The sequence below is a fragment of the Syngnathoides biaculeatus genome, chromosome 23, assembly GCF_019802595.1.
Source record: "Syngnathoides biaculeatus isolate LvHL_M chromosome 23, ASM1980259v1, whole genome shotgun sequence".
Taxonomy (NCBI): domain Eukaryota; kingdom Metazoa; phylum Chordata; class Actinopteri; order Syngnathiformes; family Syngnathidae; genus Syngnathoides; species Syngnathoides biaculeatus.
In genome coordinates, this window is record NC_084662.1 from 13,129,383 (window position 1) to 13,141,187 (window position 11,805).

At 41.8% G+C, this 11,805-nt stretch overlaps 2 protein-coding genes across 6 annotated transcripts in view; one reads left to right on the top strand and one right to left on the bottom strand.

The window, feature by feature from the left end:
• Positions 1-11,411, top strand: part of LOC133496795 (protein ripply2-like) — a 27,986-nt gene extending 16,575 nt beyond the window's left edge. For 3 of the 5 annotated variants that reach the window (XM_061812794.1, XM_061812795.1, XM_061812792.1), the window contains 3 exons: positions 10,571-10,754; positions 10,881-10,939; positions 11,070-11,411. In XM_061812794.1, the coding sequence (XP_061668778.1) occupies positions 10,647-10,754; positions 10,881-10,939; positions 11,070-11,271 (369 nt within the window). In that variant the 5' untranslated portion in view covers positions 10,571-10,646 and the 3' untranslated portion in view covers positions 11,272-11,411. Of the gene's footprint in view, positions 1-10,435; positions 10,755-10,880; positions 10,940-11,069 lie in introns of all 5 variants that reach the window. The other 2 variants (XM_061812791.1, XM_061812790.1) reach the window with 1 other exon arrangement.
• On the bottom strand, positions 1,296-6,956 carry LOC133496794 (melanocortin-2 receptor accessory protein 2A-like). Its single transcript, XM_061812789.1, has 4 exons — positions 5,395-6,956; positions 5,205-5,325; positions 4,890-4,989; positions 1,296-4,145 (listed from the first exon to the last, which is right to left on the bottom strand). Exons 2-4 carry the CDS (start codon positions 5,314-5,316, stop codon positions 3,776-3,778), a joined length of 582 nt encoding a protein of 193 aa, XP_061668773.1. The 5' UTR covers positions 5,317-5,325; positions 5,395-6,956; the 3' UTR covers positions 1,296-3,775.
• Positions 11,412-11,805: the final 394 nt, after the last annotated feature.

Below are 11,805 nucleotides of genomic sequence, written 5' to 3' on the forward strand. Positions count from 1 at the left end.
GAGTGATACCAAGATTTGCAAACGTGCTCCTTTTGAGTGGTGTTTCTAATATTTTACCCCCCCCCCAACCCCCCAATTGCCAAAATATAATTTCTTCCTTGATGGTAATCGGATGAATATAGTTCTGTGATTAACTGGGTACCAGTCCGAGGTGTAGCCCTCCAGCTCACCTGAGTCCCTAATGAGGACAAGCGCTATGTAGAAAATCGATGCACGAGCAAATAAAGATAAACACACAAAAAAGTAATAATCCAACAACATATTCAAAACAAAATGTATATTTTATAACCCGTCTGACAAAGCTTTACAAATGTTCAATATTTGTGCGGCCTCGGCACACGTTTTCCTCCTTTTTCTCAGCCATGTGCAAATCTGTTTTTCCAGTTGTTGAATTTCCTGCAAATGCCACCAGGCACATTCTTGTTAAAGACTGAGCGTGTTCTAACACCCAAAAAGCCTTTTTGTTGCCAGTGAATCGCTGCTCATATTGGTGAAACAAAACTCAACCTAAAACAAATTAACGCTCAACTGAAATGTAAAAAGCGATAATTGGCAATGTTATTAATCAGACGAGCAACCCCCCCCCCCACCCTCTCACTGTAGGGTCCATTGCAGTTCTACTAAATGGAGAGAAGTTCTATAGAAAATGGATGGACCTCAGGTCTATCACATATTTACCAGTATTTGTAACTTTAAGTCATAAAAGTCAATCAAAAACATGCAACCCAAATCAATATTATTCAGGTGCATCCTTATAGATCAGCAATGAGGAACCTTTTTCCCTATCGCATATCAAATTCGGAGGAAAACATACATGCACCGCTTAAAAAAGACAACCTTATGCACATTTCTGTGCTTTTCATTACTGTTTTGGAGTTTTGTTTGGCTTGAATCTAGTGCTCATGCGGGCCCTGATACGGCACACGAGCCGCATGTTTCCTAGCACCGCTTTAACCTCATGCATAGCCCGTTTCTCATGTTTGTCTCTCATGACTTATTCAAATCCACCCGACACCTGACTCATTGTACGCCAAATTAAACATTAAAATGCTTCTCTCTTGTGGTAATGTTTTTTTTTTTTTTTTAATGTTCCCCTTACAAAATAGTTGAAAAGCAGGAACTTTGTGTAATGGCCCACCTAGTTTGTATTTGTTAAGCATGACTGCATAATGGTTTCGCTTCAAGAGTCAAACTTGTGAAGACCCGGAGGCGGGGGGGACAATTTTGTTACTGTTGCAGCTAACTTTGGGAGTTCATACTTCATTTATCAATTGTTTTTGACTCTGGTCAAAAAAAAAAAAAAAAAAACGCAGCGTCCAACGTAAACCTGGTAAAGCAGGATTTTCGCAATTATGCCGCACACAAATGATCTATTTCTCCAGCATCAATTCAGTACATATACTGCACTTTTGTGGGATCGATTCATGTACAGAGGAGTTTTTATTATTTTATTTTTCATTTTAGAAACATCCCTTTTTACACATCCGTCCAGTAAAAAGCTTTTTGTCACACTCCTGCTACTCCAGGGCACGATGCTGTGTTGACTCACTCATCCTTTTATCTATTTGCACTCTGAGCAGAATTCAGACGTCCGCCAAGGCCGAACAGTCGAAATTTCCATCCATCTTTCAATGAAAGTGCGTTCCCCTTTTTAATTGAATTATTTTTTTTCCCTAACTATTATTATATTATAAACTATTCCCCGTTATTGGTTGGCGACCAGTCCAGGGTGTATCCGACCTCTCCGCCCTAGTTCATATTGGCTCCAGCTCACCTGTGACCTTAATCGTAGCATCCGCTATCAAAAATGGATGGATGTTTTTTTTTTTCCTGCGTGTAATTTTTTTTAACCGTGCAAAAAAGTCCCATATTTTATTTACTTATTTTTGGAACGGGAAACAGTTTTTGTCATAGGGATGAAAGGCATATTTTCCAAAATAATGTATGGTGTGAAGAAATAGGACAATAAAGTCATCATTTGGAAATGAACTTGTAAAATGTGACATGAAAATTGACATTACATCTCATTGTTGGAGACATCCGACTTTATTCTTGTATAATTTCAACTCCAGCTTTTCTTGCTTTTTAGAAAAAACTTGATGGCATTATGCTGATGCTGACTCCTGTTTCAGAATGTTCATAATTCCCTCCAGTTTTGCCGGAATACAGAAATATAACAATATATAACGTGTACTTATTCTTTATCCTCTGTGAAGAACGATGAGTATTAGTGCAGTTTACTGAGGATTGACCTATCTTCATCTATTCATCCATCCATTTTCTTTTGCCGCTTATCCTCACGAGGGTCGCGGGGAGTGCTGGAGCCTATCCCAGCTGTCAACGGGCAGGAGGCGGGGTACACCCTGAAATGGTTGCCAGCCAATCACAGGGCACATAGAGCTAAACAGCCGCACTCACAATCACACCTAGGGGCAATTTAGAGTATCCAATTAATGCTCTCACAATACTATTTTGTTCACAACATTGTACAGTAGTACCTTCAAATTTCAAGCACCTACAATCCGGGAACATTTCTTGAGGAGAAATATACATAATTTTATAGTATTTACATACAGGAAAAAACTAAAAAAAAAACACTGACGCTGTCACTGAACTGGTGTGTTTGGTAAATTACACACAGGTGCAATCTATTAATTAGATGACTTATGAAGCCCCCTCCCCCCCAAAAATGTGTGTGACCCCGAAAGGGACATGCCGAAAGAAACTTTTATCTTTTCAGGGATGAAAGGTATTTTTGTAGTTATAAAATTAATGCACAGGCCATCATCAAGTTGCAATATTTATGCTTGCATTTAACTGTTGCGCCTGTCACTATACATTGCGAGCAAAGATAGATGAGCAAAGACATTGTGTGTCGTAAATAAAGCGTCACGTGCTAGCTAGCACGCCGCGCTAACGTGCCGCCGCACAGCGGTTGGAAACCGCTGCTCGAAGCTAACACTGTAATCGCCGTGTTGCTTAAAGCGGTAAAGGTGAGAAACTGCCCCCTGAAATTCTCACGTTGTCTAATTGTTTCCAGTGCATTACCCACGAAGAACCGCTGCCAATCACGCCCGACATCCGACTAACACAAGTCAGCGGAGGAGAAAGGGCTGAGTACGTCGCTGGCATGTCGGGAATTTCATAATTAAACGCTGCTCATCTGTCACATGCGAAAGCCTCTTTAGAGCGAGTTAATTAAGGATGATAGAACATGCAGCATTCCCGGCACATCTTATTTGCCGAAAGCGGCTAGTTGACGGCAACGTCTCGCAATGTTCTTTTGCATAATAATCGCCGCCTGATACTTTGTTTCAGGAGAAACGACAAAAAGCGTAAAGATGTGGGAGCACGTCGCCACATTGGCGTACTCTGCATCGGCGGCCACTTAATGGCAGAACTTGTTAAAAGAGAAGCTAATTTTAGCCAAAGATGAAACCATAATTCTTGAGGTGTATGTACTATAAACACTGGACATTTTGGTTCTGTTTTTAGGTTAGGTATGTTTCCTTGTTTTAAGAATTCTAGGCACGTCAAATCTTTGTTGTTCAGTGAGTAGATAAATGAGCTAAACCTTTGAGCGGGTTTGCTGCCTGGCATAAGAAGCTAACGTTAAAAGTCGGGCATTTAGTGCTTGGGTATCATTGGTTAGTCGTTCTGGTTTACAGGTTTTCTGCGATGCCGTCAATCGTTCCAGGGAAGAGGATCTAAATAATGACAGCTATGCCCGTCATCTCCTTTCTGGTAAAACTCTTAGCGAATGTTAGCATGTAGATCAAATGTTCTGATTCGGTGTGATGGTGGGCTCACACAGCAGGTCGTCTTCTCCCAGAGAGTTGTGCTCAAAGCTGACAAAGTTTGGGATGTTAAAGTTGGACAAGAAGGCGCAGTCGGTGTCTGTTTTCCTCTTGAGAAGCAAGCCTTGCCTCGTTTCTTCGTCTTCCTGTGACCGGTCATCCTGCTTTGCTTCGGGCTTTTGCCTCCGCTTCCCGTCTTTATCCTCACTGATGTAGAAATGAAAGTAAGGCCGGGACTCCGCCAGGAAGGGACGGGAAACGGCTTCGCCGTCGTCATCGTCTTCTTTCGGACCGATGATGTTCACCAGACCGTTTCCTGGACCGGGCAGGTTCTCGGCGTCTGGATTTCTGGCAAGAAAGTGAACGACTGAACTGTTATTTCCATATTAAAAAAATCAAAACATATTTGTGGGGATGGGAATTTATAAAGATTTAGCAATTTCGATTCTGTTATCGATACTGATTTTGGATATGATTCCTTATTGCAAGAGTGCAGTGGCAGTTTCTGCCCGTAGGCATTATGTTTGCCACCCGTGCCTTGCTTTTTTTCTTCTCGATCCTCAGTGGGGGAGACTTTTTTTTTTGTCATTACATTACAGACCCCATCTTGGAGAGGTTTAGAATCAGACTGCGCTTCTTGACTGTGACGTCATCACTCATTTGCAATGTGACAGGAATCGATTAGCATGCGCGCCAACAAACAATTCCCGGGAACTGAATTAGCGGGAAGCGGTTCTCAGGTAGCAGGTTTTCGACACCCATCACGACTTGTTTATTCATCCGTCTTTCCACTTTCATCTTGGCGCTTGCACTCATGAGGGTCACCGGGGTGAGCTGGAGCCAATCCCAGCTGACGTTGACTGTTGGTCAAAAAAAAAATAATAAAGCGCATTAGACTCAATCAAATCGGAGGCAAAACAAGAACTGTATGTAGTCTTCCTTTAATCAAGATAGCGATGCTCGGTTTTGATTGATACTGCCTTAGATACTGCTCGATTCAGAGTCATATTTTAGATCTATGATGATAGGTTACTTCCTGATGCAGAGAGGCAGTAGCCATGGCATCAGAGTACAAAGAAATTGTATACTCACTCCCGGTGTGGCGCTCCTGTTTTTGTCAGCATTGCGAGAACAAAAAACATGAAAATGACAAACAAAGCAAGTCCAACCCAGAAGCCGATTACAATGGAATCTGCAACCACACACACACACACACACACACACACACACACACACACACACACACACACACACACACACACACACACAATGATTAACTTACATTTGATGTCATTCATTTGCCATAATTAATGAATTTTTGTGTATAACTGAATCCACAGACTGCTAACCAATTTATGTGCATATATTATAAATACTAGGGCAACAATTTCGACGTATCGACCTTACATCTGTGTGCTTTGAGTCCCTCGAAGGAGACTGGCTCCTCGTCGTAGTATTCATATTGCCACACGTAGTCCGTGCGCCGCGCGCTGCTCTGGCTCCGGTTCTGCAAACTCATGTCGCCCACCTTTAACAACGGCACCCAATCAACAAACCGCTTGGCGGATGTTAATTGATCAACAAACACCAACTTTACCTCCTTCCCGTGCTGCTTTTATGATTGCATCGGTTCTTGTTAACGCGCCGTGCGGGGAAGCCGTTGAGTCTCGGTGCGCATCCTTGATGACTTCCAGGCGCAAAAACTGAAAGCAAATTATCCAACAAGCACACTCAAGGAACGCGTCACACCAAACAGACTGCAAATCCTAACCTGGGAGATGTCACTCAGCCGAATCCCCCAAAATAGAGAAGAAATGAGCACTGGTTCAATGCAAATCATTGCAATCCTCAAATAGCGCGCAAGTCTGCCCTCTCGTGGCGGTAAGCTGTAAGGTTTTTAATCCGAAACAAATGTTAGTGGTTGAGAATGCTGATTCCATCCATCCATTTTCTTAGTCGCTTATCCTCACAAGGGTTGCGGGCAGTGCAGGAGCCTCTCCCAGCTGTCAACAGGCAGGAGGCGGGGTGCATCCTGGTTTCCAGCCAATCGCAGGGCACATAGAGACAAACAGCCACACTCACAATCACACCTAGGCCCAATTTAGAGTCTCCAATTAATGTTGCATGTTTTTGGGGATGTACGAGGAAACCAGAGTGCCCGGAGAAAACCCACGTAGGCATGGGGCGAACATGCAAACTCCACACAGACGGGTACGGGATTGAACCCGGGACCTAAGAACTGTGAGGCCACCATGCCGCTGCTGATAACGTTCATAAGATTAGTCAGCTGATAGAAAGAATGCATGTAAATAAAACTTGTTTTTATTGGGGTCAAAGTTAAAATTGCCCCCATAGGCTTGCTAATAAAGGAGGAAAAGAAGATACATGTGGGGTCTCTAAGGGTTAGTAATTAGTTTACCCATGATTTTCTTTATGCATTTTTTTTTTTTTATCAAGACCCCCCCCCCCAAAAAAAATGCATTTACATACAGGGCTATTTGCTATCTAGACATTTTCATTTCCGTGCCCACGACCTGGCGGTTTGGTGACAGAGACTCTCACTCTGGCTCACTCTGGCCCACTTTTCCCTGAAAGCCTCCCAATGCTCGCAAAGGCCATCGCACCCAGTCAGGTGGTTTCCAAGGTAACACTCAGGACTTAAATTGGAGCAGGATGTGGCGCATCCCTCGAGCGCCGGACCCTTTTAGATGCACTCGTCAGCGCCGTCTGAACAACATGACCTGCGTGCACTCTTGGTGGCTCCTTTTTTAAGCGTCGGAGTTGCTCACAACCTGTTTTCTCACGTCAGGGTACAAACAACGATATTATCTTCTTCTTTTCCTTTCGGCTTGTCCCGTACAGTGGCGAACTTGAGCAGGTTCCCATTTTATTGCCCTGATCATAGTCGAGTCAGTGGCAAATATCTGGTGTCTTTGTAGGATTATTCAACCTGTCAGTTAATGGTCATACACTTGTTAAACCATTTTTTTTCATGCCTTTCAAACCCATGTTCATAAGGACACGGCAAATTTTTGCCAATTTATTTATCTATCCATTTATTTATTCATCCATTTTACATTTATTTTTCATGTATTCCTGTATTTATTTATCCGTGCGTTAATATTTATTTATTTTTATTTATTTGACTTTAGAGCTCAATGCTATGTGGCTGTTTTTTTTTTTTTTTTTTTTTAAATATAACCTTTCAAGTTTGGAATTCAAAACCTTTTCAAATTGTCTTTATAGAACATTTTCATTTCATCCTTTGTAACACCTGGTGATGTTATTAATGTTCTTCTACAAAGCAGCAAAAATGAACACCAGTCAGTTTTGACCAATCTATGGAAGTTTGGGGTAGTATTACAAAAACTAAAATACTGAGGAATGGAGAAAAAGGTATGTTAAAAATTTAAACGGTAGGATGTCAAAAACGTTTAAAAACGTGCTTCTGTCGTATTTTTTTTTTCGGATTGTTGTCACAAATATTATGGCTGGAAAGAGTGAGCCAAAATCTCCCCAAATGCCCCAAAGCAAACATTAAGCATCAATCAACATTTGGGGAATGAATTTTTTTTCCATCCACGTTTCGGTCTTTGTATCATTTGTTGAGCTTGTCGCCATCCGTGTGTTGTGTTGTTGACAAAAAGATATTTCATCTGTTCATGTTTACATATGAGCCCCCCTGCCCCCTCCCAACCACCACCCTGCAAAGCTTGTTTTGTGTACACAAGGCTGACACATGCTGTCACCCCCCCCCCCCCACTCCCAAACTTCTTCTTCCATCATTCAGACAGCAGGGGGCTGACAGGAGGGCATGTGAGCCTTCGCACCGACAACCAAATGGCTATTTAGCCGTCCGTCTATCCTTCCATCCTCCCCATGAGAAAATTGAATCGCGGGACGAGGCTCGGGTTTCTTTTGTGTTCTCCGCTACGCATCTCGAAAAGCAGAATGCGTTGCGCGTAATTATTCCCATTCCATTATAAATGGATCAAATTTGACCTATTCATGGGAAGCCAAAAGAGGACACACACACACAAGCTCACGTTTTTTCCCCCCGGATATGTCCAACTCATCTACATTTCGAGGGCTTTTAATGGATATCCTTTCATGCTTTTATCAGGAAATGCGCATAATTATTAATGTCTTTGTGGGATTTGATCATTTTTGGAGGAAGGAAAACCTTAAAAATAACCTCAAAATGTCACTGTTATGGACCTACAAAGGAGAATAAAATTGTTGTTGGAAAGTTGAAGGAATTATTACAAACAAAGTTACGATCGGACAATAGCGTGTCAGTGAGAATACATTTGCTATGCTGTAAAGTATAATACACAAATCAGAATAGAAAACATTGAAGACATAATGTGATGAGAATTATCTTCACTGAAAAAATCACAACACGGCCATCCTGTTAATAACATTACAGTGGCGATATAAGAGAGAGAGAGAGGCCACTCCTGGGGAAGGTCCTCCGTGTTCCATTTGTGGAGTTCGGCTCTCACCGTGGTTCACTGGAGTCCCAAAGCTTCACAAATGGCTTTGTAATCCTTTCCAGACTTTCGGTGTCAATTACTTTAATCCTCATCTGTTCTTGAATTTCTTTGCATTGTGGCATTTTGTTAGGGGAAGTGGGCGCAGGGGGGGTGGGCGTGATTATTTTTTCAGATGGGTTACTTTTAAATACTTTCTTGATTGTACAGGTTTGGAGGTAATCAGGTTTGGGTGCGGCCAGTCAAAAGGACCTCAGCTAGCCTTGCTTTGAATATTTATTATTCCTTAATTCACAAAATCAACATTTAACAACAGCATTTTATGTTTACTTGTGTTATCTTTGGTAGGGATTTAGATTAGTAGATTAAAAAAATGAGATCTTAAACTTCACTACCACCCCCCAAAAAAAAAAAAAAATCACTGGACTTTGAATGCAGCCAGGATTTAATAAAAAAAAAAAAAATAAAGTCATAGTATTTTATGGCATTAAAGCTGTGTGACAAAATAGTGGCAAGATTATAGGAATAAATTTTAATGCCCTGTTAAAAAATGAAAAGTCACACAATTACAAAAAAGGTCACATTTAAAATAAATTCTTAATTTGCTGAGATTATAGTAATTTAAGGACAAAAGTCTGAACTCTGAGCCCTGCCACCGTCTCTCTACCTGCCATACATTCACGAGGCCTTGTTAAATATTCCTTCTTTCACTTGTGATTGATGATTGAACAAACCGAACCGAAAAGATGTGAATTCAGTTTTTGCAGCGGTTTCCCGGCAACACGCAAACATTTCCACAATTGCGCTTACACGCTTGCGTCAACGTGACAGAACTTCAATTAGTTCATCGTTTGGCGTCCATTAAAGTTAAGCGAGAGCAGTGATAGAGTTCACATTCACCTTTTTTTTTTTTTTATTTTTTATTTTAGATCTTGCAAGTTGTCAGAAATCCCCTTTAACCGTGAAACCTGTTAGAAATGTGGCAACCATTAACTCTGAATGAGGTCAGACACACCCAAACATACACACGAATACACGATTTATCTACCTGTCAATCATCTCCAAACCCAGCATGCGCTTCGCACCGCCCCCTCCCGATACGCACCGGGAGAGAACGAAACTATCCGACCCCAAATGGGACTCATTAAATCAGTAGATTACGGTTTGTTTTTTTATTTGTCGAACGGCTTTGCCCCACCCTGAATGTCATTACGGACCAATTATGTGCGAGTAGCAACAAACACGCGAGGGAGTTTTGCAAACAACTTTTAATGAGAAAATAACACTTCACAGGAGTTTTCAGCTGCATTCTCACAAAATTGCTTACAAACTGTACACACTGTGTTTTGCATTTATCTCTTATAGGTCAAATGCATTTTTTTTATTGATTTTTTTTTTTTTTTTACAGGGGAATGCAATTCATACTTAAAAGTCATCACAAGTTATGCGTTGTTTGTTTTTAAATACTGATTACGGTTATGATTAAAATCATTAAGCAATATTTATGACCTGTTAGGGAACTCTTCCCCATGTTTGTTCACTATCTAATGCACCCCCCCCCCCCCAACATCCCTGGGAAGCATCAAACTACTGCTGAAAGGCCGTCGCGTGCCCCTCCTCTCCCCTCTCATCACCCACCCCGCAGGGGGTTGTCAAACTGGGCACGTGTGTCTTCGCACCTTCCACCCAAATGTTTTTTTTTTTGTTTTTAACTTTTAAGGCATCCTTTCATGCTTTTAGACGGGAAACACGCAGAAATATGAAAGTCTTTGTGGGATTTGAGAATCTTTGGAGGAGAGAAAACCTTAAAACTAACCCCTCAAAACGTCACTGTTGTGGACCTGCAAAGGATTATTGGGCCATACTAAAGGGGGGGAAAAGATGAAAATTAAGAGAATAAAATTATATTGTTGGAAGAATGAAGGAATTATTACAAAGTTATGACAGGAGAATCAGGTGTCAGTGAGAATAAATGACCAAATAATGAACAAATACTTTCAAGTGTGTCGTAAGCGTCAGTGAGTTTTATCGAGCGCACGGGAAGATTCAGTTTAATTATGTGGAATCTCATCAACAACAGTGCATGATCCCTCCCCCTTGGAAAAAAAAAAAAAAAGTGAAGCAAGTTTGGCCCATATGGTGTAGGTTTGCTCACGTGTGACTTCGCACCTCCGCGCCGTGGCGCATGGAGACACTTGGCGCAGCGTCAAAAGTCCAATTTGGCGCTCGGGTCCGGCCCGGCCCCTGGGCGCCTTAAATAGCTGCCACCCCACATCGCAGCAACACAACCGCTTGAGACCACCGAGACCACCACCACCACCACCACCTTCAGCATCATCACTCCGCTTTTGCCAACATGAACCCTCGCGGTGGATTTAATCTTTCGCTGCCTCACAACAACGACGCGAACCAGCAGTCCGACGTGTGGAGACCGTGGATTAGAACCGAGGCGACAGCTTCCAGGGTAAATTCAATTAGACTTGACTGCACTTCGTTAAACATAAAACAATTTAAAAAATATTTCTATGTAAATATATATGATATTTAACACGTGAAGGAAAAGTCTAATGAAGTTCTGAAACTTTTTTAGGCTCCTTTCAACCCTGCTGAAACGCAGCCCAAACCGGCCCTTTTCGTTCACCCAGTCAAGTAAATTTCATTTTTGGTCACATTTATTTTTTAAAATTATGCAAATTCAGCAGGATGCATTTTCATCATCCTTTTGGTCTTGCCTCTTGGTTGTTTTCTTTTTCTTTTTAATTTAAATTCCATTTTCCAGGTTGTACTGGCCCAAAACCAAATGCTTTGACTATTTGTACCGCGAAGCCGAGATGCTCCTTCGGAACTATCCGGTCCAGGCCACCATCTGCCCCTGTGAAGACTCTTCGTCCAGCGAGGACGACACCGAGGAAGAAGAGGAGGATGACTACGATGATGATGAAGAGGACGAGGGGCTAGAGATGGCGAGGGAGCTCAACTAAAAAGTTTCTAAAAGTAAATGTGCATACTGTATTAATATATTTCCCATTACTATTTATTTTTGTAAATAACTGTAAATAGAACCTTCGCCATTTTTTGATATCAAACAAAAAAATGCTTCTAAATTATTTTGTCAACGTTTCTACCTCATTTGTAATTTGTGCAACCTTGCAATAAAATGCATTCAAGGAACCTCGTTTATTTTTCTTTTATTTATGAACAAACTTGGCGGTCATTTGTAAATAAATGTAACGAACGGCGTGTTTCTGCAAACACGGCACGTTCCCACGCGCCTGAGATGAGATACGACATTTCCTTCCCTCGCAGTGTAAGGCGCACTTCCAGGCGAGCTCGTTTCCCAGCAGTAAGTGCAAGGTCGTAAACGTCCCACTTCCTCTGCACAGTCGCCCGAGGTGCGCACGGTGCGTGACAAAATGGAGGTGTCAACCTTCACATGAAAGCTTCAACATGTGCACTGGTGTGGAACTAGTACACAGCATTCCTCCAGAGACGTTTCTATTATTTTTTTTTTATTG